Source organism: Oncorhynchus nerka, unplaced genomic scaffold (genome assembly GCF_034236695.1).
Source record: "Oncorhynchus nerka isolate Pitt River unplaced genomic scaffold, Oner_Uvic_2.0 unplaced_scaffold_1320, whole genome shotgun sequence".
Classification (NCBI taxonomy): Eukaryota; Metazoa; Chordata; class Actinopteri; order Salmoniformes; family Salmonidae; genus Oncorhynchus; species Oncorhynchus nerka.
In genome coordinates, this window is record NW_027040026.1 from 24,047 (window position 1) to 52,046 (window position 28,000).

The window sequence follows — 28,000 nt, forward strand, 5'->3', positions numbered from 1 at the left end:
CCCCTACTTCCCGCGACTATGCATTTAAACACTATTTTTGACAGTTTCTTATATGAACAACAACAGACAACATTTGATCATTTTAACATTTTATAAATCAAAAAACAGTGACATCTTTACAAAAAGAATCATTTGACCATAGTGACAGATACATTGAGTGGACAAAACATTATGAACACCTGCTTTTTCCATGACATAGACAGACCAGGTGAATCCAGGTTATGATCCCTTATTGATGTCACTTGTTAAATCCACTTCAATCAGTGTAGATGAAGGGGAGGAGACATGTAGAGGAAGGGGAGGAGACATGTAGAGGAAGGGGAGGAGACATGTAGATGAAGGGGAGGAGACATGTAGATGAAGGGGAGGAGACATGTAGAGGAAGGGGAGGAGACATGTAGATGAAGGGGAGGAGACATGTAGATGAAGGGGAGGAGACGGGTTAAAGAAGGATCTTTAAGCCTCGAGACAATAGAGACATGGATTGTGTCTGTGTGTGTGTGTCATTCAGAGGGTGAATGGGCAAGACTAAATATTTAAGTGCCTTTGAACGGGGGTATGGTAGTAGGTGCCAGGAGCACCGGTTTGTGTCAAGAACTGCAACGCTGCTGGGTTTTTCACACTCAACAGTTTCCTGTGTGTATCCAGAATGGTCCACCACCCAAAGGACATCCAGCTAGACAACAGTACAAAGAATTGGAGTCAACATGGGCCAGCATCCCTGTGGAACGCTTTCAACACCTTGTAGAATCAACATGGGCCAGCATCCCTGTGGAACGCTTTCAACACCTTGTAGAGTCAACATGGGCCAGCATCCCTGTGGAACACTTTCAACACCTTGTAGAGTCAACATGGGCCAGCATCCCTGTGGAACGCTTTCAACACCTTGTAGAGTCAACATGGGCCAGCATCCCTGTGGAACGCTTTAAAGACCTTGTAGAGTCAACATGGGCCAGCATCCCTGTGGAACGCTTTCGACACCTTGTAGAGTCCATACCCTGATGAATTGAGGATGTTCTGAAGGCAAAGGGGGGTGCAACTCAATATTAGGAAGGTGTTCTTAATGTTTGGTATCCTCAGTGTATAGTTTACAGAAGACAAGAGTGGGAGTATCTGGGGAATGGAATAACGTCTTTGATGTTGTCGACCCCCAGAACACACTGCAGGTAGCGCTCAAAGCCCATACCAAACCCACCGTGAGGGACAGAACCAAACCGCCTCAGATCCAAATACCTGGACAGACAGAATATAGTAGATTACAATATAACAGAATCAAACCGAGTAGAATAGAACAGAATAGAGTAGAATAGAACAGTGTAGAACAGAATAGAACAGTGTAGAGTAGAACAGAACAGTGTAGAGTAGAACAGAACAGTGTAGAGTAGAACAGTGTAGAGTAGAACAGTGTAGAGTAGAATAGAACAGTGTAGAGTAGAACAGTGTAGAGTAGAACAGTGTAGAGTAGAATAGAACAGAATAGAACAGTGTAGAGTAGAATAGAACAGAATAGAACAGTGTAGAGTAGAACAGAACAGTGTAGAGTAGAATAGAACAGAATAGAACAGTGTAGAGTAGAATAGAACAGAATAGAACAGTGTAGAGTAGAATAGAACAGTGTAGAATAGAATAGAACAGTGTAGAGTAGAACAGTGTAGAGTAGAACAGTGTAGAGTAGAATAGAACAGAATAGAACAGTGTAGAGTAGAATAGAACAGAATAGAACAGTGTAGAGTAGAATAGAACAGTGTAGAGTAGAACAGTGTAGAGTAGAATAGAACAGTGTAGAGTAGAATAGAACAGAATAGAACATTATAGAGTAGAACAGAATAGAACAGTGTAGAGTAGAACAGAATAGAACAGTGTAGAGTAGAATAGAACAGAATAGAGTAGAGTAGAACAGAATAGAACAGTGTAGAGTAGAACAGAATAGAACAGTGTAGAGTAGAATAGAACAGAATAGAACAGTGTAGAGTAGAATAGAACAGTGTAGAGTAGAACAGAATAGAACAGTGTAGAATAGAACAGTGTAGAGTAGAATAGAACATAATAGAGTAGAATAGAACAGTATAGAGTAGAATAGAACAGTGTAGAGTAGAATAGAACAGTGTAGAGTAGAATAGAACAGAACAGTGTAGAGTAGAATAGAACAGAACAGTGTAGAGTAGAATAGAACAGTGTAGAGTAGAATAGAACCGTGTAGAGTAGGATAGAACAGTGTAGAGTAGAATTGAACAGAATAGAACCGTGCAGAGTAGAATAGAACAGTGTAGAGTAGATTAGAACAGAATAGAACATTATAGAGTAGAATAGAACATAATAGAACAGTGTAGAGTAGAATAGAACATAATAGAACAGTGTAGAGTAGAATAGAACAGAATAGAACAGTGTAGAGTAGAATAGAACAGTGTAGAGTAGAGTAGAATAGAACAGTGTAGAGTAGAATAGAATAGAACAGTGTAGAGTAGAACACAACAGAATAGAACAGTGTAGAGTAGAATAGAACAGAATAGAACAGTGTAGAGTAGAATAGAACCGTGTAGAACAGTGTAGAGTAGAATAGAACAGAATAGAACAGTGTAGAATAGAACAGTGTAGAGTAGAATAGAACGGTGTAGAGTAGAACAGAACAGTGTAGAGTAGAACAGAACAGTGTAGAGTAGAATAGAACAGTGTAGAGTAGATTAGAACAGAATAGAACATTATAGAGTAGAATAGAACATAATAGAACAGTGTAGAGTAGAATGGAACATAATAGAACAGTGTAGAGTAGAATAGAACAGAATAGAACAGTGTAGAGTAGAACAGAATAGAACAGTGTAGAGTAGAACAGAATAGAACAGTGTAGAGTAGAACAGAATAGAACAGTGTAGAGTAGAATAGAACAGAATAGAACAGTGTAGAGTAGAACAGAATAGAACAGTGTAGAGTAGAACAGAATAGAACAGTGTAGAGTAGAATAGAACAGAATAGAACAGTGTGGAGTAGAATAGAACAGAATAGAACATTATAGAATAGAATAGAACAGTGTAGAGTAGAACAGAACAGAGTAGAATAGAACAGTGTAGAACAGTGTAGAGTAGAATAGAACAGAATAGAACAGTGTAGAGTAGAATAGAACAGAATAGAACAGTGTAGAGTAGAATAGAACAGAATAGAACAGTGTAGAGTAGAATAGAACAGAATAGAACATTATAGAGTAGAATAGAACATAATAGAACAGTGTAGAGTAGAATGGAACAGAATAGAACAGTGTAGAGTAGAATAGAACAGAATAGAACAGTGTAGAGTAGAACAGAATAGAACAGTGTAGAGTAGAACAGAATAGAACAGTGTAGAGTAGAATAGAACAGAATAGAACAGTGTAGAGTAGAATAGAACAGAATAGAACAGTGTAGAGAAGAATAGAACAGAATAGAACAGTGTAGAGTAGAACAGAATAGAACAGTGTAGAGTAGAATAGAACCGTGTAGAACAGTGTAGAGTAGAACAGAACAGTGTAGAGTAGAACAGAACAGTGTAGAATAGAACAGAATAGAACAGTGTAGAGTAGAACAGATAAGTGTAGAGTAGAATAGAACAGTGTAGAGTAGATTAGAACAGAATAGAACATTATAGAGTAGAATGGAACAGAATAGAACAGTGTAGAGTAGAACAGAACAGTGTAGAGTAGAATAGAATAGAACAAAATAGAATAGTGTAGAGTAGAATAGAACAATGTAGAGTAGAATAGAACCGTGTAGAGTAGAATAGAACAGAATAGAACATTATAGAGTAGAATAGAACATAATAGAACAGTGTAGAGTAGAATGGAACAGAATAGAACAGTGTAGAGTAGAATAGAACAGAACAGTGTAGAACAGAATAGAACAGTGTAGAGTAGAATAGAACAGAATAGAACAGTGTAGAGTAGAATAGAACAGAATAGAACAGTGTAGAGTAGAATAGAACAGAATAGAACAGTGTAGAGTAGAATAGAACAGAATAGAACAGTGTAGAGTAGAATAGAACAGTGTATAGTAGAATAGAATAGAACAGTGTAGAGTACAATAGAATAGAACAGTGTAGAGTAGAACACAACAGAATAGAACAGTGTAGAGTAGAATAGAACAGAATAGAACAGTGTAGAGTAGAATAGAACCGTGTAGAACAGTGTAGAGTAGAATAGAACAGTGTAGAGTAGAATAGAACAGAACAGTGTAGAGTAGAATAGAACAGAATAGAACAGTGTAGAGTAGAATAGAACAGTGTAGAGTAGAATAGAACATAATAGAACAGTGTAGAGTAGAATAGAACAGTGTAGCGTAGAATAGAACAGTGTAGCGTAGAATAGAACAGTGTAGAGTAGAATAGAACAGTGTAGAGTAGAATTTAACAGAATAGAACAGTGTAGCATAGAATAGAACAGTGTAGAGTAGAATAGAACAGTGTAGAACAGAACAGAACAGTGTAGAGTAGAATAGAACAGAATAGAACAGTGTAGAGTAGAATAGAACAGTGTAGAGTAGAATAGAACACTGTAGAGTAGAACAGAACAGTGTAGAGTAGAACAGAACAGTGTAGAGTAGAACAGAACAGTGTAGAGTAGAATAGAACAAAATAGAATAGTGTAGAGTAGAATAGAACAGTGTAGAGTAGAATAGAACAGTGTAGAGTAGAATAGAATAGAACATTATAGAGTAGAATAGAACAGTGTAGAGTAGGAACAGAACAGTGTAGAGTAGAATAGAACAGAATAGAACATTATAGAGTAGAGTAGAACAGAATAGAACAGTGTAGAGTAGAACAGAACAGAGTAGAGTAGAACAGAACAGAACAGTGTAGAGTAGAATAGAACAAAATAGAATAGTGTAGAGTAGAATAGAACAGTGTAGAGTAGAATAGAACAGTGTAGAGTAGAATAGAATAGAACATTATAGAGTAGAATAGAACAGTGTAGAGTAGAACAGAACAGTGTAGAGTAGAATAGAACAGAATAGAACAGTGTAGAGTAGAACAGAATAGAACAGTGTAGAGTAGAATAGAACAGAATAGAACAGTGTAGAGTAGAATAGAACAGTGTAGAGTAGAACAGAATAAAACAGTGTAGAGTAGAATAGAACATAATAGAGTAGAATAGAACAGTATAGAGTAGAATAGAACAGTGTAGAGTAGAATAGAACAGTGTAGAGTAGAATAGAACAGAATAGAACAGTGTAGAGTAGAATAGAACAGTGTAGAGTAGAATAGAACCGTGTAGAGTAGGATAGAACAGAATAGAACAGTGTAGAGTAGAATAGAACAGTGTAGAGTAGAACAGAACAGTGTAGAGTAGAACAGAACAGTGTAGAGTAGAGTAGAATAGAACAGTGTAGAGTAGAATAGAATAGAACAGTGTAGAGTAGAACACAACAGAATAGAACAGTGTAGAGTAGAATAGAACAGAATAGAACAGTGTAGAGTAGAATAGAACCGTGTAGAACAGTGTAGAGTAGAATAGAACAGAATAGAACAGTGTAGAATAGAACAGTGTAGAGTAGAATAGAACGGTGTAGAGTAGAACAGAACAGTGTAGAGTAGAACAGAACAGTGTAGAGTAGAATAGAACAGTGTAGAGTAGATTAGAACAGAATAGAACATTATAGAGTAGAATAGAACATAATAGAACAGTGTAGAGTAGAATGGAACATAATAGAACAGTGTAGAGTAGAATAGAACAGAATAGAACAGTGTAGAGTAGAACAGAATAGAACAGTGTAGAGTAGAACAGAATAGAACAGTGTAGAGTAGAACAGAATAGAACAGTGTAGAGTAGAATAGAACAGAATAGAACAGTGTAGAGTAGAACAGAATAGAACAGTGTAGAGTAGAACAGAATAGAACAGTGTAGAGTAGAATAGAACAGAATAGAACAGTGTGGAGTAGAATAGAACAGAATAGAACATTATAGAATAGAATAGAACAGTGTAGAGTAGAACAGAACAGAGTAGAATAGAACAGTGTAGAACAGTGTAGAGTAGAATAGAACAGAATAGAACAGTGTAGAGTAGAATAGAACAGAATAGAACAGTGTAGAGTAGAATAGAACAGAATAGAACAGTGTAGAGTAGAATAGAACAGAATAGAACATTATAGAGTAGAATAAAACATAATAGAACAGTGTAGAGTAGAATGGAACAGAATAGAACAGTGTAGAGTAGAATAGAACAGAATAGAACAGTGTAGAGTAGAACAGAATAGAACAGTGTAGAGTAGAACAGAATAGAACAGTGTAGAGTAGAATAGAACAGAATAGAACAGTGTAGAGTAGAATAGAACAGAATAGAACAGTGTAGAGAAGAATAGAACAGAATAGAACAGTGTAGAGTAGAACAGAATAGAACAGTGTAGAGTAGAATAGAACCGTGTAGAACAGTGTAGAGTAGAACAGAACAGTGTAGAGTAGAACAGAACAGTGTAGAATAGAACAGAATAGAACAGTGTAGAGTAGAACAGATAAGTGTAGAGTAGAATAGAACAGTGTAGAGTAGATTAGAACAGAATAGAACATTATAGAGTAGAATGGAACAGAATAGAACAGTGTAGAGTAGAACAGAACAGTGTAGAGTAGAATAGAATAGAACAAAATAGAATAGTGTAGAGTAGAATAGAACAATGTAGAGTAGAATAGAACCGTGTAGAGTAGAATAGAACAGAATAGAACATTATAGAGTAGAATAGAACATAATAGAACAGTGTAGAGTAGAATGGAACAGAATAGAACAGTGTAGAGTAGAATAGAACAGAACAGTGTAGAACAGAATAGAACAGTGTAGAGTAGAATAGAACAGAATAGAACAGTGTAGAGTAGAATAGAACAGAATAGAACAGTGTAGAGTAGAATAGAACAGAATAGAACAGTGTAGAGTAGAATAGAACAGAATAGAACAGTGTAGAGTAGAATAGAACAGTGTATAGTAGAATAGAATAGAACAGTGTAGAGTACAATAGAATAGAACAGTGTAGAGTAGAACACAACAGAATAGAACAGTGTAGAGTAGAATAGAACAGAATAGAACAGTGTAGAGTAGAATAGAACCGTGTAGAACAGTGTAGAGTAGAATAGAACAGTGTAGAGTAGAATAGAACAGAACAGTGTAGAGTAGAATAGAACAGAATAGAACAGTGTAGAGTAGAATAGAACAGTGTAGAGTAGAATAGAACATAATAGAACAGTGTAGAGTAGAATAGAACAGTGTAGCGTAGAATAGAACAGTGTAGCGTAGAATAGAACAGTGTAGAGTAGAATAGAACAGTGTAGAGTAGAATTTAACAGAATAGAACAGTGTAGCATAGAATAGAACAGTGTAGAGTAGAATAGAACAGTGTAGAACAGAACAGAACAGTGTAGAGTAGAATAGAACAGAATAGAACAGTGTAGAGTAGAATAGAACAGTGTAGAGTAGAATAGAACACTGTAGAGTAGAACAGAACAGTGTAGAGTAGAACAGAACAGTGTAGAGTAGAACAGAACAGTGTAGAGTAGAATAGAACAAAATAGAATAGTGTAGAGTAGAATAGAACAGTGTAGAGTAGAATAGAACAGTGTAGAGTAGAATAGAATAGAACATTATAGAGTAGAATAGAACAGTGTAGAGTAGAACAGAACAGTGTAGAGTAGAATAGAACAGAATAGAACATTATAGAGTAGAGTAGAACAGAATAGAACAGTGTAGAGTAGAACAGAACAGAGTAGAGTAGAACAGAACAGAACAGTGTAGAGTAGAATAGAACAAAATAGAATAGTGTAGAGTAGAATAGAACAGTGTAGAGTAGAATAGAACAGTGTAGAGTAGAATAGAATAGAACATTATAGAGTAGAATAGAACAGTGTAGAGTAGAACAGAACAGTGTAGAGTAGAATAGAACAGAATAGAACAGTGTAGAGTAGAACAGAATAGAACAGTGTAGAGTAGAATAGAACAGAATAGAACAGTGTAGAGTAGAATAGAACAGTGTAGAGTAGAACAGAATAAAACAGTGTAGAGTAGAATAGAACATAATAGAGTAGAATAGAACAGTATAGAGTAGAATAGAACAGTGTAGAGTAGAATAGAACAGTGTAGAGTAGAATAGAACAGAATAGAACAGTGTAGAGTAGAATAGAACAGTGTAGAGTAGAATAGAACCGTGTAGAGTAGGATAGAACAGAATAGAACAGTGTAGAGTAGAATAGAACAGTGTAGAGTAGAACAGAACAGTGTAGAGTAGAACAGAACAGTGTAGAGTAGAATAGAACAGTGTAGAGTAGAATAGAACAGAATAGAACAGTGTAGAGTAGAATAGAACCGTGTAGAGTAGGATAGAACAGTGTAGAGTAGAATTGAAAAGAATAGAACCGTGTAGAGTAGAATAGAACAGTGTAGAGTAGAATAGAACAGTGTAGAGTAGAATAGAACAGTGTAGAGTAGAATAGAACAGTGTAGAGTAGAATAGAACTTAATAGAACAGTGTAGAGTAGAATAGAACAGTGTAGAGTAGAATAGAACAGAACAGTGTAGAGTAGAATAGAACAGAATAGAACAGTGTAGAGTAGAATAGAACAGTGTAGAATAGAACAGAACAGTGTAAGTAGAATAGAACAGTGTAGAGTAGAACAGAACAGTGTAGAGTAGAACAGAACAGTGTAGAGTAGAATAGAACAGTGTAGAGTAGATTAGAACAGAATAGAACATTATAGAGTAGAATAGAACATAATAGAACAGTGTAGAGTAGAATAGAACAGTGTAGAGTAGATTAGAACAGAATAGAACATTATAGAGTAGAATAGAACAGTGTAGAGTAGAACAGAACAGTGTAGAGTAGAACAGAACAGTGTAGAGTAGAATAGAACAGTGTAGAGTAGATTAGAACAGAATAGAACATTATAGAGTAGAATAGAACATAATAGAACAGTGTAGAGTAGAATAGATTAGAACAGAATAGAACATTATAGAGTAGAATGGAACATAATAGAACAGTGTAGAGTAGAATGGAACATAATAGAACAGTGTAGAGTAGAATAGAACAGAATAGAACAGTGTAGAGTAGAATAGAACAGTGTAGAGTAGAACAGAACAGTGTAGAGTAGAACAGAACAGTGTAGAGTAGAATAATACAGTGTAGAGTAGATTAGAACAGAATAGAACATTATAGAGTAGAATAGAACATAATAGAACAGTGTAGAGTAGAATAGAACAGTGTAGAATAGAACAGAATAGAACAGTGTAGAGTAGAATAGAACAGTGTAGAGTAGAACAGAACAGTGTAGAGTAGAACAGAACAGTGTAGAGTAGAATAGAACAGTGTAGAGTAGATTAGAACAGAATAGAACATTATAGAGTAGAATAGAACATAATAGAACAGTGTAGAGTAGAATAGAACAGTGTAGAGTAGATTAGAACAGAATAGAACATTATAGAGTAGAATGGAACATAATAGAACAGTGTAGAGTAGAATAGAACAGAATAGAACAGTGTAGAGTAGAACAGAATAGAACAGTGTAGAGTAGAACAGAATAGAACAGTGTAGAGTAGAATAGAACAGTGTAGAGTAGAACAGAACAGTGTAGAGTAGAACAGAACAGTGTAGAGTAGAATAGAACAGTGTAGAGTAGATTAGAACAGAATAGAACATTATAGAGTAGAATAGAACATAATAGAACAGTGTAGAGTAGAATAGAACAGTGTAGAGTAGATTAGAACAGAATAGAACATTATAGAGTAGAATGGAACATAATAGAACAGTGTAGAGTAGAATAGAACAGAATAGAACAGTGTAGAGTAGAACAGAATAGAACAGTGTAGAGTAGAATAGAACAGAATAGAACAGTGTGGAGTAGAATAGAACAGAATAGAACATTATAGAATAGAATAGAACAGTGTAGAGTAGAACAGAACAGTGTACAGTAGAATAGAATAGAACAAAATAGAATAGTGTAGAGTAGAATAGAACAGTGTAGAGTAGAATAGAACAGTGTAGAGTAGATTAGAACAGAATAGAACATTATAGCGTAGAATAGAACATAATAGAACAGTGTAGAGTAGAATGGAACAGAATAGAACAGTGTAGAGTAGAATAGAACAGAATAGAACAGTGTAGAACAGAATAGAACAGTGTAGAGTAGAATAGAACAGAATAGAACAGTGTAAGTAGAATAGAACAGTGTAGAGTAGAATAGAATAGAACAGTGTAGAGTAGAATAGAACAGAATAGAACAGTGTGGAGTAGAATAGAACAGAATAGAACATTATAGAATAGAATAGAACAGTGTAGAGTAGAACAGAACAGTGTACAGTAGAATAGAATAGAACAAAATAGAATAGTGTAGAGTAGAATAGAACAGTGTAGAGTAGAATAGAACAGTGTAGAGTAGATTAGAACAGAATAGAACATTATAGAGTAGAATAGAACATAATAGAACAGTGTAGAGTAGAATGGAACAGAATAGAACAGTGTAGAGTAGAATAGAACAGAATAGAACAGTGTAGAACAGAATAGAACAGTGTAGAGTAGAATAGAACAGAATAGAACAGTGTAGAGTAGAATAGAACAGTGTAGAGTAGAATAGAATAGAACAGAACAGTGTAGAGTAGAACAGAACAGAACAGTGTAGAGTAGAATAGAACAAAATAGAACAGTGTAGAGTAGAATAGAACAGTGTAGAGTAGAATAGAACATAATAGAACAGTGTAGAGTAGAATAGAACAGTGTAGAGTAGAATAGAACAGTGTAGAGTAGAATAGAACAGTGTAGAGTAGAATAGAACAGTGTAGAGTAGAATAGAACAGTGTAGAGTAGAATAGAACCGTGTAGAGTAGGATAGAACAGAATAGAACAGTGTAGAGTAGAATAGAACAGTGTAGAGTAGAACAGAACAGTGTAGAGTAGAACAGAACAGTGTAGAGTAGAATAGAACAGTGTAGAGTAGAATAGAACAGAATAGAACAGTGTAGAGTAGAATAGAACCGTGTAGAGTAGGATAGAACAGTGTAGAGTAGAATTGAAAAGAATAGAACCGTGTAGAGTAGAATAGAACAGTGTAGAGTAGAATAGAACAGTGTAGAGTAGAATAGAACAGTGTAGAGTAGAATAGAACAGTGTAGAGTAGAATAGAACTTAATAGAACAGTGTAGAGTAGAATAGAACAGTGTAGAGTAGAATAGAACAGAACAGTGTAGAGTAGAATAGAACAGAATAGAACAGTGTAGAGTAGAATAGAACAGTGTAGAATAGAACAGAACAGTGTAGAGTAGAATAGAACAGTGTAGAGTAGAACAGAACAGTGTAGAGTAGAACAGAACAGTGTAGAGTAGAATAGAACAGTGTAGAGTAGATTAGAACAGAATAGAACATTATAGAGTAGAATAGAACATAATAGAACAGTGTAGAGTAGAATAGAACAGTGTAGAGTAGATTAGAACAGAATAGAACATTATAGAGTAGAATAGAACAGTGTAGAGTAGAACAGAACAGTGTAGAGTAGAACAGAACAGTGTAGAGTAGAATAGAACAGTGTAGAGTAGATTAGAACAGAATAGAACATTATAGAGTAGAATAGAACATAATAGAACAGTGTAGAGTAGAATAGATTAGAACAGAATAGAACATTATAGAGTAGAATGGAACATAATAGAACAGTGTAGAGTAGAATGGAACATAATAGAACAGTGTAGAGTAGAATAGAACAGAATAGAACAGTGTAGAGTAGAATAGAACAGTGTAGAGTAGAACAGAACAGTGTAGAGTAGAACAGAACAGTGTAGAGTAGAATAATACAGTGTAGAGTAGATTAGAACAGAATAGAACATTATAGAGTAGAATAGAACATAATAGAACAGTGTAGAGTAGAATAGAACAGTGTAGAATAGAACAGAATAGAACAGTGTAGAGTAGAATAGAACAGTGTAGAGTAGAACAGAACAGTGTAGAGTAGAACAGAACAGTGTAGAGTAGAATAGAACAGTGTAGAGTAGATTAGAACAGAATAGAACATTATAGAGTAGAATAGAACATAATAGAACAGTGTAGAGTAGAATAGAACAGTGTAGAGTAGATTAGAACAGAATAGAACATTATAGAGTAGAATGGAACATAATAGAACAGTGTAAGTAGAATAGAACAGAATAGAACAGTGTAGAGTAGAACAGAATAGAACAGTGTAGAGTAGAACAGAATAGAACAGTGTAGAGTAGAATAGAACAGTGTAGAGTAGAACAGAACAGTGTAGAGTAGAACAGAACAGTGTAGAGTAGAATAGAACAGTGTAGAGTAGATTAGAACAGAATAGAACATTATAGAGTAGAATAGAACATAATAGAACAGTGTAGAGTAGAATAGAACAGTGTAGAGTAGATTAGAACAGAATAGAACATTATAGAGTAGAATGGAACATAATAGAACAGTGTAGAGTAGAATAGAACAGAATAGAACAGTGTAGAGTAGAACAGAATAGAACAGTGTAGAGTAGAATAGAACAGAATAGAACAGTGTGGAGTAGAATAGAACAGAATAGAACATTATAGAATAGAATAGAACAGTGTAGAGTAGAACAGAACAGTGTACAGTAGAATAGAATAGAACAAAATAGAATAGTGTAGAGTAGAATAGAACAGTGTAGAGTAGAATAGAACAGTGTAGAGTAGATTAGAACAGAATAGAACATTATAGCGTAGAATAGAACATAATAGAACAGTGTAGAGTAGAATGGAACAGAATAGAACAGTGTAGAGTAGAATAGAACAGAATAGAACAGTGTAGAACAGAATAGAACAGTGTAGAGTAGAATAGAACAGAATAGAACAGTGTAGAGTAGAATAGAACAGTGTAGAGTAGAATAGAATAGAACAGTGTAGAGTAGAATAGAACAGAATAGAACAGTGTGGAGTAGAATAGAACAGAATAGAACATTATAGAATAGAATAGAACAGTGTAGAGTAGAACAGAACAGTGTACAGTAGAATAGAATAGAACAAAATAGAATAGTGTAGAGTAGAATAGAACAGTGTAGAGTAGAATAGAACAGTGTAGAGTAGATTAGAACAGAATAGAACATTATAGAGTAGAATAGAACATAATAGAACAGTGTAGAGTAGAATGGAACAGAATAGAACAGTGTAGAGTAGAATAGAACAGAATAGAACAGTGTAGAACAGAATAGAACAGTGTAGAGTAGAATAGAACAGAATAGAACAGTGTAGAGTAGAATAGAACAGTGTAGAGTAGAATAGAATAGAACAGTGTAGAACAGAACAGTGTAGAGTAGAACAGAACAGAACAGTGTAGAGTAGAATAGAACAAAATAGAACAGTGTAGAGTAGAATAGAACAGTGTAGAGTAGAATAGAACATAATAGAACAGTGTAGAGTAGAATAGAACAGTGTAGAGTAGAATAGAACCGTGTAGAGTAGGATAGAACAGTGTAGAGTAGAATTGAAAAGAATAGAACTGTGTAGAGTAGAATAGAACAGTGTAGAGTAGAGAATAGAACAGAATAGAACAGTGTAGAGTAGAATAGAACAGTGTAGAGTAGAATAGAACCGTGTAGAGTAGGATAGAACAGTGTAGAGTAGAATTGAAAAGAATAGAACCGTGTAGAGTAGAATAGAACAGTGTAGAGTAGAATAGAACAGTGTAGAGTAGAATAGAACAGAATAGAACAGTGTAGAGTAGAATAGAACAGTGTAGAGTAGAATAGAACAGAATAGAACATTATAGAGTAGAATAGAACAGAATAGAACAGTGTAGAGTAGAATAGAACAGAATAGAACAGTGTAGAGTAGAATAGAACAGAATAGAACAGTGTAGAGTAGAATAGAACAGAATAGTGTAGAGTAGAATAGAACAGTGTAGAGTTGAATAGAACATAATAGAACAGTGTAGAGTAGAATAGAACAGAATAGAACAGTGTAGAGTAGAATAGAACAGAATAGAACAGTGTAGCGTAGAATAGAACAGTGTAGAGTAGAATTTAACAGAATAGAACAGTGTAGCGTAGAATAGAACAGTGTAGAGTAGAATAGAACAGTGTAGAACAGAACAGTGTAGAATAGAACAGAATAGAACAGTGTAGAGTAGAATAGAACAGTGTAGAGTAGAACAGAACAGTGTAGAGTAGAATAGAACAGAATAGAACAGTGTAGAGTAGAATAGAACAGAATAGAACAGTGTAGCGTAGAATAGAACAGTGTAGAGTAGAATAGAACAGTGTAGAGTAGAATTTAACAGAATAGAAGAGTGTAGCGTAGAATAGAACAGTGTAGAGTAGAATAGAACAGTGTAGAACAGAACAGTGTAGAATAGAACAGAATAGAACAGTGTAGAGTAGAATAGAACAGTGTAGAGTAGAACAGAACAGTGTAGAGTAGAATAGAACAGAATAGAACAGTGTAGAGTAGAATAGAACAGTGTAGAGTAGAACAGAACAGTGTAGAGTAGAACAGAACAGTGTAGAGTAGAATAGAACAGAACAGTGTAGAGTAGAATAGAACAAAATAGAATAGTGTAGAGTAGAATAGAACAGTGTAGAGTAGAATAGAACAGTGTAGAGTAGAATAGAACATTATAGAGTAGAATAGAACAGTGTAGAATAGAACAGAACAGTGTAGAGTAGAATAGAACATTATAGAGTAGAGTAGAACAGAATAGAACAGTGTAGAGTAGAATAGAACAGTGTAGAGTAGAACACAACATTGTAGAGTAGAACACAACAGAATAGAACAGTGTAGAGTAGAATAGAACAGTGTAGAGTAGAACAGAACAGTGTAGAGTAGAATAGAACAGAATAGAACAGTGTAGAGTAGAATATAACAGTGTAGAGTAGAATAGAACCATGTAGAACAGTGTAGAGTAGAATATAACAGTGTAGAGTAGAATAGAATAGAACAGAACAGTGTAGAGTAGAATAGAACAGTGTAGAGTAGAATAGAACAGAATAGAACAGTATAGAATAGAACAGTGTAGAGTAGAACACAACAGAATAGAACAGTATAGAAGAATAGAACAGTGCAGAGTAGAATAGAACAGTATAGAATAGAACAGTGTAGAGTAGAATAGAACAGACTAGAACAGTGTAGAGTAGAATAGAAGTGTAGAGTAGAATAGAACAGTGTAGAGTAGAATAGAACAGAATAGAACAGTGTAGAGTAGAATAGAACAGAAGTGTAGAGTAGAATAGAACAGAATAGAACAGTGTAGAGTAGAATAGAACAGAATAGAACAGTGTAGAGTAGAATAGAACAGAATAGAACAGTATAGAATAGAACAGTGTAGAGTAGAACAGAACAGTGTAGAGTAGAATAGAACAGAATAGAACAGTGTAGAGTAGAATAGAACAGTGTAGAGTAGAACAGAACAGAACAGTGTAGAGTAGAACAGAACAGTGTAGAGTAGAATAGAACAGAACAGTGTAGAGTAGAATATAACAAAATAGAATAGTGTAGAGTAGAATAGAACAGTGTAGAGTAGAATAGAACAGTGTAGAGTAGAATAGAACATTATAGAGTAGAATAGAACAGTGTAGAATAGAACAGAACAGTGTAGAGTAGAATAGAACATTATAGAGTAGAGTAGAACAGAATAGAACAGTGTAGAGTAGAATAGAACAGTGTAGAGTAGAACAGAATAGAACAGTGTAGAATAGAATAGAACAGTGTAGAGTAGAACACAACAGAATAGAACAGTGTAGAGTAGAATAGAACAGTGTAGAGTAGAACAGAACAGTGTAGAGTAGAATAGAACAGAATAGAACAGTGTAGAGTAGAATATAACAGTGTAGAGTAGAATAGAACCATGTAGAACAGTGTAGAGTAGAATATAACAGTGTAGAGTAGAATAGAACAGAACAGTGTAGAGTAGAATAGAACAGTGTAGAGTAGAATAGAACAGAATAGAACAGTATAGAATAGAACAGTGTAGAGTAGAACACAACAGAATAGAACAGTATAGAAGAATAGAACAGTGCAGAGTAGAATAGAACAGTATAGAATAGAACAGTGTAGAGTAGAATAGAACAGACTAGAACAGTGTAGAGTAGAATAGAACAGTGTAGAGTAGAATAGAACAGAATAGAACAGTGTAGAGTAGAATAGAACAGTGTAGAGTAGAATAGAACAGAATAGAACAGTGTAGAGTAGAATAGAACAGAATAGAAGTGTAGAGTAGAATAGAACAGAATAGAACAGTGTAGAGTAGAATAGAACAGAATAGAACAGTGTAGAGTAGAATAGAACAGTGTAGAGTAGAATAGAACAGAGTAGAGTAGAATAGCATAGAACAGAATAGAACAGTGTAGAGTAGAATAGAACAGTATAGAATAGAACACAACAGAATAGAACAGTATAGAATAGAACAGTGTAGAGTAGAATAGAACAGTGTAGAGTAGAATAGAACAGAATAGAACAGTGTAGAGTAGAGTAGAACAGAATAGAACAGTATAGAATAGAACAGTGTAGAGTATAACACAACAGAATAGAACAGTATAGAATAGAACAGTGTAGAGTAGAATAGAACAGTGTAGAGTAGAATAGAACAGTGTAGAGTAGAACACAACAGAATAGAACAGTGTAGAGTAGAACACAACCGAATAGAACAGTATAGAACAGTGTAGAGTAGAATAGAACAGTGTAGAGTAGAATAGAACAGAACAGTGTAGAGTAGAATAGAACAGTATAGAATAGAACAGTGTAGAGTAGAATAGAACCGTATAGAATAGAACAGTGTAAAGTAGAATAGAACAGTATAGAATAGAACAGTGTAGAGTAGAATAGAACAGTGTAGAGTAGAACACAACAGAATAGAACAGTATAGAATAGAACAGTATAGAGTAGAATAGAACAGAATAGAACAGTGTAGAATAGAATAGAACAGTGTAGAGTAGAATAGAACAGTGTAGAGTATAATAGAACAGTGTAGAGTAGAATAGAACAGAACAGTGTAGAATAGAATAGAACAGTGTAGAGTAGAATAGAACAGTGTAGAGTAGAATAGAACAGTGTAGAGTAGAATAGAACAGAATAGAACAGTGTAGAGTAGAATAGAACCGTATAGAATAGAATAGAACCGTATAGAATAGAATAGAACAGTGTAGAGTAGAATAGAACAGTGTAGAGTAGAACACAACAGAATATAACAGTATAGAATAGAACAGTGTAGAGTAGAACACAACCGAATAGAACAGTATAGAACAGTGTAGAGTAGAATAGAACAGTGTAGAGTAGAATAGAACAGAATAGAACAGTGTAGAGTAGAATAGAACAGTATAGAATAGAACAGTGTAGAGTAGAATAGAACAGTGTAGAGTAGAATAGAACCATATAGAATAGAACAGTGTAAAGTAGAATAGAACAGTATAGAATAGAACAGTGTAGAGTAGAACACAACAGAATAGAACAGTATAGAATAGAACAGTATAGAGTAGAACAGAATAGAACAGTGTAGAATAGAATAGAACAGTGTAGAGTAGAATAGAACAGTGTAGAGTAGAATAGAACAGTGTAGAGTAGAATAGAACAGAACAGTGTAGAATAGAATAGAACAGTGTAGAGTAGAATAGAACAGTGTAGAGTAGAATAGAACAGTGTAGAGTAGAATAGAACAGAATAGAACAGTGTAGAGTAGAATAGAACAGTGTAGAGTAGAATAGAACCGTATAGAATAGAACAGTGTAGAGTAGAAAACAGAATAGAACAGTATAGAACAGTGTAGAGTAGGATATAACAGAATAGAACAGTATAGAATAGAACAGTGTAGAGTATAACACAACAGAATAGAACAGTATAGAATAGAACAGTGTAGAGTAGAATAGAACAGTGTAGAGTAGAACACAACAGAATATAACAGTATAGAATAGAACAGTGTAGAGTAGAACACAACCGAATAGAACAGTATAGAACAGTGTAGAGTAGAATAGAACAGTGTAGAGTAGAATAGAACAGAATAGAACAGTGTAGAGTAGAATAGAACAGTATAGAATAGAACAGTGTAGAGTAGAATAGAACAGTGTAGAGTAGAACACAACAGAATAGAACAGTATAGAATAGAACAGTATAGAGTAGAACAGAATAGAACAGTGTAGAATAGAATAGAACAGTGTAGAGTAGAATAGAACAGTGTAGAGTAGAATAGAACAGTGTAGAGTAGAATAGAACCATATAGAATAGAACAGTGTAAAGTAGAATAGAACAGTATAGAATAGAACAGTGTAGAGTAGAATAGAACAGTGTAGAGTAGAACACAACAGAATAGAACAGTATAGAATAGAACAGTATAGAGTAGAACAGAATAGAACAGTGTAGAATAGAATAGAACAGTGTAGAGTAGAATAGAACAGTGTAGAGTAGAATAGAACAGTGTAGAGTAGAATAGAACAGTGTAGAGTAGAATAGAACAGAATAGAACAGTGTAGAGTAGAATAGAACAGTATAGAATAGAACAGTGTAGAGTAGAATAGAACAGTGTAGAGTAGAATAGAACCATATAGAATAGAACAGTGTAAAGTAGAATAGAACAGTATAGAATAGAACAGTGTAGAGTAGAATAGAACAGTGTAGAGTAGAACACAACAGAATAGAACAGTATAGAATAGAACAGTATAGAGTAGAACAGAATAGAACAGTGTAGAATAGAATAGAACAGTGTAGAGTAGAATAGAACAGTGTAGAGTAGAATAGAACAGTGTAGAGTAGAATAGAACAGTGTGGAGTAGAATAGAACAGTGTAGAGTAGAATAGAACAGAATAGAACAGTGTAGAGTAGAATAGAACAGTGTAGAGTAGAATAGAACCGTATAGAATAGAACAGTGTAGAGTAGAACACAACAGAATAGAACAGTATAGAACAGTGTAGAGTAGAATATAACAGCTCCTTTCCTGAGGACGGCTCACCTCTCACAGTTCTGGGCGACTTTAACCTCCCCACGTCTACCTTCGACTCATTCCTCTCTGCCTCCTTCTTTCCACTCCTCCTCTTTTGACCTCACCCTCTCACCTTCCCCCCCTACTCACAAGGCAGGAAATACGCTCGACCTCATCTTTACTAGATGCTGTTCTTCCACTAACCTCATTGCAACTCCCCTCCAAGTCTCCGACCACTACCTTGTATCCTTCTCCCTCTCGCTCTCATCCAACACTTCCCACACTGCCCCTACTCGGATGGTATCGCGCCCGTCCCAACCTTCGCTCTCTCTCCCCGCTACTCTCTCCTCTTCCATCCTATCATCTCTTCCCTCTGCTCAAACCTTCTCCAACCTATCTCCTGATTCTGCCTCCTCAACCCTCCTCTCCTCCTTTCTGCATCCTTTGACTCTCTATGTCCCCTATCCTCCCAGGCCGGCTCGGTCCTCCCCTCCCCGCTCCGTGGCTCGACGACTCATTGCGAGCTCACAGAACAGGGCTCCGGGCAGCCGAGCGGAAATGGAGGAAAACTTCGCCTCCCTGCGGACCTGACATCCTTTCACTCCCTCCTCTCTACATTTTCCTCTTCTCTCTCTGCTGCTAAAGCCACTTTCTACCACTCTAAATTCCAAGCATCTGCCTCTAACCCTAGGAAGCTCTTTGCAACCTTCTCCTCCCTCCTGAATCCTCCTTCCCCTCCCCCTCCTCCCTCTCTGCAGATGACTTCGTCAACCATTTTGAAAAGAAGGTCGACGACATCCGATCCTCGTTTGCTAAGTCAAACGACACCGCTGGTTCTGCTCACACTGCCCTACCCTGTGCTCTGACCTCTTTCTCCCCTCTCTCTCCAGATGAAATCTTGCGTCTTGTGACGGCCGGCCGCCCAACAACCTGCCCGCTTGACCCTATCCCCTCCTCTCTTCTCCAGACCATTTCCGGAGACCTTCTCCCTTACCTCACATCGCTCATCAACTCATCCCTGACCGCTGGCTACGTCCCTTCCGTCTTCAAGAGAGCGAGAGTTGCACCAATTCTGAAAAAACCTACACTCGATCCCTCCGATGTCAACAACTACAGACCAGTATCCCTTCTTTCTTTTCTCTCCAAAACTCTTGAACGTGCCGTCCTTGGCCAGCTCTCCCGCTATCTCTCTCAGAATGACCTTCTTGATCCAAATCAGTCAGGTTTCAAGACTAGTCATTCAACTGAGACTGCTCTTCTCTGTATCACGGAGGCGCTCCGCACTGCTAAAGCTAACTCTCTCTCCTCTGCTCTCATCCTTCTAGACCTATCGGCTGCCTTCGATACTGTGAACCATCAGATCCTCCTCTCCACCCTCTCCGAGTTGGGCATCTCCGGCGCGGCCCACGCTGGATTGCGTCCTACCTGACAGGTCGCTCCTACCAGGTGGCGTGGCGAGAATCCGTCTCCACACCACGTGCTCTCACCACTGGTGTCCCCAGGGCTCTGTTCTAGGCCCTCTCCTATTCTCGCTATACACCAAGTCACTTGGCTCTGTCATAACCTCACATGGTCTCTCCTATCATTGCTATGCAGACGACACACAATTAATCTTCTCCTTTCCCCCTTCTGATGACCAGGTGGCGAATCGCATCTCTGCATGTCTGGCAGACATATCAGTGTGGATGACGGATCACCACCTCAAGCTGAACCTCGGCAAGACGGAGCTGCTCTTCCTCCCAGGGAAGGACTGCCCGTTCCATGATCTCGCCATCACGGTTGACAACTCCATTGTGTCCTCCTCCCAGAGCGCTAAGAACCTTGGCGTGATCCTGGACAACACCCTGTCGTTCTCAACTAACATCAAGGCGGTGGCCCGTTCCTGTAGGTTCATGCTCTACAACATCCGCAGAGTACGACCCTGCCTCACACAGGAAGCGGCGCAGGTCCTAATCCAGGCACTCGTCATCTCCCGTCTGGATTACTGCAACTCGCTGTTGGCTGGGCTCCCTGCCTGTGCCATTAAACCCCTACAACTCATCCAGAACGCCGCAGCCCGTCTGGTGTTCAACCTTCCCAAGTTCTCTCACGTCACCCCGCTCATCCGCTCTCTCCACTGGCTTCCAGTTGAAGCTCGCATCCGCTACAAGACCATGGTGCTTGCCTACGGAGCTGTGAGGGGAACGGCACCCTAGTACCTCCAGGCTCTGATCAGGCCCTACACCCAAACAAGGGCACTGCGTTCATCCACCTCTGGCCTGCTCGCCTCCCTACCACTGAGGAAGTACAGTTCCCGCTCAGCCCAGTCAAAACTGTTCGCTGCTCTGGCCCCCCAATGGTGGAACAAACTCCCTCACGACGCCAGGACAGCGGAGTCAATCACCACCTTCCGGAGACACCTGAAACCCCACCTCTTTAAGGAATACCTAGGATAGGATAAAGTAATCCCTCTCACCCCCCCTTAAAAGATTTAGATGCACTATTGTTCCACTGGATGTCATAAGGTGAATGCACCAATTTGTAAGTCGCTCTGGAAATGTAAATGTAAATGTGTAGAGTAGAATAGAACAGAATAGAACAGTGTAGAGTAGAATAGAACAGTATAGAATAGAACAGTGTACAGTAGAACACAACATAATAGAACAGTATAGAATAGAATAGAACAGTGTAGAGTAGAATAGAATAGTGTAGAGTAGAATAGAACAGAATAGTGTAGAGTAGAGTAGAATAGAACAGAATAGAACAGTATAGAATAGAACAGTGTAGAGTAGAACACAACAGAATAGAACAGTATAGAATAGAACAGTGTAGAGTAGAATAGAACAGTGTAGAGTAGAATAGAACAGAATAGAACAGTGTAGAATAGAATAGAACAGTGTAGAGTAGAATAGAACAGTGTAGAGTAGAATAGAACAGTGTAGAATAGAACAGAATAGAACAGTGTAGAGTAGAATAGAACCGTATAGAATAGAATAGAACAGTGTAGAGTAGAATAGAACAGTGTAGAATAGAACAGAATAGAACAGTGTAGAGTAGAATAGAACCGTATAGAATAGAATAGAACAGTGTAGAGGAGAATAGAACAGTGTAGAATAGAACAGAATAGAACAGTGTAGAGTAGAATAGAACCGTATAGAATAGAACAGAACAGTGTAGAGTAGAATAGAACCGTATAGAATAGAATAGAACAGTGTAGAGTAGAATAGAACCGTATAGAATAGAACAGAACAGTGTAGAGTAGAATAGAACCGTATAGAATAGAATAGAACAGTGTAGAGTAGAATAGAACCGTATAGAATAGAATAGAACACTGTAGAGTAGAATAGAACCGTATAGAATAGAACAGTGTAGAGTAGAATAGAACCGTATAGAATAGAACAGAACAGTGTAGAGTAGAATAGAACCGTATAGAATAGAACAGTGTAGAGTAGAATAGAACCGTATAGAATACAATAGAACAGTGTAGAGTAGAATAGAACCGTATAGAATAGAACAGTGTAGAGTAGAATAGAACCGTATAGAATAGAACAGTGTAGAGTAGAATAGAACCGTATAGAATACAATAGAACAGTGTAGAGTAGAATAGAACCGTATAGAATAGAACAGTGTAGAGTAGAATAAAACCGTATAGAATAGAACAGTGTAGAGTAGAATAGAACCTACACAATTTGAACACGTATTGAATTAAAATGCTCTTACCATCCGTATGTCTCATCCAAACCAGCCCTGAAGAAGACGCATGACGTGTGTTTATTAACAGACGAGCAATTACCAAATTTGTGTTGATTCCATGTTGTGTAAATATATATACTCAATATTCCACTTTTTAAATGTCTGTCTGTTGTATTGCAAATATATGTATGTATTTATATAGTTTATATGTATTGGACATGAAATGCGGTTTTCTGTATTTCTTAGATTTTCTTTTATCTGAAAGTTGTAACAGAGTTATTTCATAACGTAGTGTGTTCCTACTGTGCTAGACGTTTCTTCAGTAGGTCCAGTCTCTCCTCTCTCAGAGAACCTCCACACATCTCTCCTACTCCGGGGACTAACAGATCTACTGCTGCTGCCTGGAGAGGTACACACACACACACACACACACACACACACACACACATACGGGTACACAGACAGGTACACACACACACACACGGGTACACAGACAGGTACACACACACACACACACACACACACACACACACGGGTACACAGACAGGTACACATACACACACACACACACACACACACACACACACACACACACACACGGGTACACAGACAGGTACACACACACACACACACACACACACGGGTACACAGACAGGTACACACACACACACACACACACACACACACACACGGGTACACAGACAGGTACACACACACACACACACACACACACGGGTACACAGACAGGTACACACACACACACACACACACACACACACGGGTACACAGACAGGTACACACACATACACACACACACAAAGGTAAGTATACACACACACACACACACACACACACAGGCACACACAACTGGGTGACTAAAGGACTGTCATCTTTTCCACTAAACCGTAAGGAGATGACAGTGTGGAAGAAAGAACATTTAAAATTACAGATGACACCGGTTCAACTGACCTGACCCGGAACCGGTTCAACTGACCTGACCCGGAACCGGTTCAACTGACATGACCGGTTCAACTGACATGACCCGGGACCGGTTCAACTGACATGACCCGGGACCGGCTCAACTGACATGACCCGGAACCGGCTCAACTGACATGACCCGGAACCGGTTCAACTGACATGACCCGGAACCGGTTCAACTGACATGACCCGGAACCGGTTCAACTGACATGACCCGGAACCGGTTCAACTGACATGACCGGAACCGGCTCAACTGACATGACCGAACCGGCTCAACTGACATGACCGGAACGGTTCAACTGCATGACCGGAACCGGTTCAACTGACATGACCGGCTCAACTGACATGACCGGGACGGCTCAACTGACATGACCGGGACCGCTCAACTGACATGACCGGGACGGCTCAACTGACATGACCCGGGACGGTTCAACTGACATGACCGGGACGGTTCAACTGACATGACCCGGGACCGGTTCAACTGACATGACCGGGACCGGTTCAACTGACATGACCGGGACGGTTCAACTGACATGACCCGAACCGGTTCAACTGACATGACCGGAACCGGTTCAACTGACATGACAGGGACGGTTCAACTGACATGACCGGTTCAACTGACATGAACCGAACCGGTTCAACTGACATGACCGGAACCGGCTCAACTGACATGACCGGAACCGCTCAACTGACATGACCGGAACCGGCTCAACTGACATGACCGGAACCGCTCAACTGACATGACCGGCTCAACTGACATGACCCGAACCGGCTCAACTGACATGACCCGAACCGGCTCAACTGACATGACCGGAACCGCTCAACTGACATGACCGGAACCGGCTCAACTGACATGACCGAACCGGCTCAACTGACATGACCGGAACCGGTTCAACTGACATGACCCGTAACCGGTTCAACTGACATGACCGGCTCAACTGACATGACCGGCTCAACTGACATGACCCGGAACCGGCTCAACTGACATGACCCGGAACCGGCTCAACTGACATGACCCGGAACCGGCTCAACTGACATGACCGGAACGGCTCAACTGACATGACCGAACCGGCTCAACTGACATGACCCGGAACCGCTCAACTGACATGACCGTAACGGCTCAACTGACATGACCAGAACCGGTTCAACTGACATGACCCGGAACCGGTTCAACTGACATGACCCGGAACCGGTTCAACTGACATGACCCGGAACCGGTTCAACTGACATGACCGGCTCAACTGACATGACCGGCTCAACTGACATGACCAGAACCGGTTCAACTGACATGACCCGGAACCGGTTCAAATGACATGACCCGGAACCGGTTCAACTGACATGACCGGCTCAACTGACATGACCCGGAACCGGTTCAACTGACATGACCCGGAACCGGTTCAACTGACATGACCCGGAACCGGTTCAACTGACATGACCCGGAACCGGTTCAACTGACATGACCCGGAACCGGTTCAACTGACATGACCCGGAACCGGTTCAACTGACATGACCGAACAGTTCAACTGACATGACCCGGAACCGGTTCAACTGACATGACCAGAACCGGTTCAACTGACATGACCAGAACCGGTTCAACTGACATGACCCGGAACCGGTTCAACTGACATGACCGGCTCAACTGACATGACCAGAACCGGTTCAACTGACATGACCCGGAACCGGTTCAACTGACATGTCCCGGAACCGGTTCAACTGACATGACCCGGAACCGGTTCAACTGACATGACCGGCTCAACTGACATGACCCGGAACCGGTTCAACTGACATGACCCGGAACCGGTTCAACTGACATGACCCGGCACCGGTTCAACTGACATGACCCGGCACCGGTTCAACTGACATGACCCGGCACCGGTTCAACTGACATGACCCGGCACCGGTTCAACTGACATGACCCGGCACCGGTTCAACTGACATGACCCGGAACCGGTTCAACTGACATGACCAGAACCGGTTCAACTGACATGACCCGGAACCGGTTCAACTGACATGACCCGGAACCGGTTCAACTGACATGACCGGCTCAACTGACATGACCAGAACCGGTTCAACTGACATGACCGGAACCAGTTCAACTGACATGACCCGGAACGGTTCAACTGACATGACCGGAACCGGTTCAACTGACATGACCGGAACGGTTCAACTGACATGACCCGAACCGGTTCAACTGACATGACCGGAACCGGTTCAACTGACATGACCGGAACCGGTTCAACTGACATGACCGGCTCAACTGACATGACCGGAACCGGTTCAACTGACATGACCGGAACCGGTTCAACTGACATGACCGGAACGGTTCAACTGACATGACCGGAACCGGTTCAACTGACATGACCGAACGGTTCAACTGACATGACCCGGAACCGGTTCAACTGACATGACCCGGAACCGGTTCAACTGACATGACCGGCTCAACTGACATGACCAGAACCGGTTCAACTGACATGACCCGGAACCGGTTCAACTGACATGTCCCGGAACCGGTTCAACTGACATGACCCGGAACGGTTCAACTGACATGACCGCTCAACTGACATGACCCGAACCGGTTCAACTGACATGACCGAACCGGTTCAACTGACATGACCCGGCACCGGTTCAACTGACATGACCCGGCACCGGTTCAACTGACATGACCCGGCACCGGTTCAACTGACATGACCCGGCACCGGTTCAACTGACATGACCCGGCACCGGTTCAACTGACATGACCCGGAACCGGTTCAACTGACATGACCCGGAACCGGTTCAACTGACATGACCCGGAACCGGTTCAACTGACATGACCGGAACGGTTCAACTGACATGACCGAACCGGTTCAACTGACATGACCGGCTCAACTGACATGACCAGAACCGGTTCAACTGACATGACCGGAACGGTTCAACTGACATGACCGGAACCGGTTCAACTGACATGACCGGAACCGGTTCAACTGACATGACCCGAACCGGTTCAACTGACATGACCGGAACGGTTCAACTGACATGACCGGAACCGGTTCAACTGACATGACCCGGAACCGGTTCAACTGACATGACCGGCTCAACTGACATGACCCGGAACCGGTTCAACTGACATGACCCGGAACCGGTTCAACTGACATGACCCGGAACCGGTTCAACTGACATGACCCGGAACCGGTTCAACTGACATGACCCGGAACCGGTTCAACTGACATGACCCGGAACCGGTTCAACTGACATGACCCGGAACCGGTTCAACTGACATGACCGGTTCAACTGACCACACAACTTTAATAGGTGAAACAATGTTTTAACTATGGAGTGGAGTTTGTTTTATTTAACCAGGTGACTCATTAACAACACATTCTCTATTATAATAACAACCTGATGTGTTGTTCAAACTAGACCGATCTCCATGTGCTACATGACCTTACAGTGTGTAGAGGCTGGTCCTGGTTGTCTCGTGTGTAGAAGGGCTTCAGGGCATAGGGATAATCAGTGACGAAGAGAGGAACATCGCCACAATGTTTCACCAGGTACTTCTCATGCTCTGTCTGCAAGTCAGAGCCCCACTGATAAAGGGAGGGAGGGAGGGAAGGAGGAGGGAGGGAAGGAGGAGGGAGGGAAGGAGGAGAGAGGGAGACAAAAGGGGGAAGAGAATCAGTAAAAGAGGGAGGGAGAGGAAGGTAGGGAGGGAGAGAGGTGGGGTAGAGTGAGAAGGGGAGAGAGGGAAGGAGTAAGAGGCAGAAAGAGAATGAGAGATTAAAGGTTTGACCCCACACATGCCTGAAAATGTAGAATCTCAGGTGTGAAAATAGAATCAGGTTGACACAGTACAGAATACACAGGGTACAACATTCTAGAAAATAGCTCTACTGACCATCTGTTATTAAGAGGCTACAGCTATCTCCTTCTGAAAGAGGCTACAGCTATCTCCTTCTGAAAGAGGCTACAGCTATCTCCTTCTGGAAGAGGCTACAGCTATCTCCTGAAAGAGGCTACAGTTGTCTCCTTCTGACAGAGGCTACAGCTATCTCCTTCTGACAGAGGCTACAGCTATCTCCTTCTGAATGAGGCTACAGTTATCTCCTTCTGACAGAGGCTACAGCTATCTCCTTCTGAAAGAGGCTACAGTTATCTCCTTCTGAAAGAGGCTACAGTCATCTCCTGACAGAGGCTACAGCTATCTCCTTCTGACAGAGGCTACAGTTATCTCCTTCTGACAGAGACTACAGCTATCTCCTTCGGACAGAGGCTACAGCTATCTCCTTCTGACAGAGGCTACAGCTATCTCCTTCTGACAGAGGCTACAGTTATCTCCTTCTGACAGAGGCTACAGCTATCTCCTTCTGACAGAGGCTACAGTTATCTCCTTCTGACAGAGGCTACAGTTATCTCCCTCTGAAAGAGGATAGAGCTGTACTCTACTTACATCTGTTTTGAAAGCAAATTTCTTGGAGCTGCTGTTTAGGATGTTTATGGCTTCTGTGTAGGTTATCCTGAAGCAAAGA

At 39.6% G+C, this 28,000-nt stretch overlaps 1 protein-coding gene across 1 annotated transcript; it reads right to left on the bottom strand.

Annotated features, from left to right (window-relative positions):
• Positions 1-77: 77 nt before the first annotated feature.
• LOC135568931 (asparaginyl-tRNA synthetase-like) lies at positions 78-27,996 on the bottom strand (the record flags this gene model as incomplete). The annotated part of the gene is made up of 5 exons (XM_065015713.1): positions 78-1,233; positions 22,545-22,571; positions 22,821-22,918; positions 26,924-27,061; positions 27,922-27,996. Coding segments are annotated over 5 exons (483 nt in total), but the record flags the coding sequence as incomplete, so codon positions are not given.
• Positions 27,997-28,000: the final 4 nt, after the last annotated feature.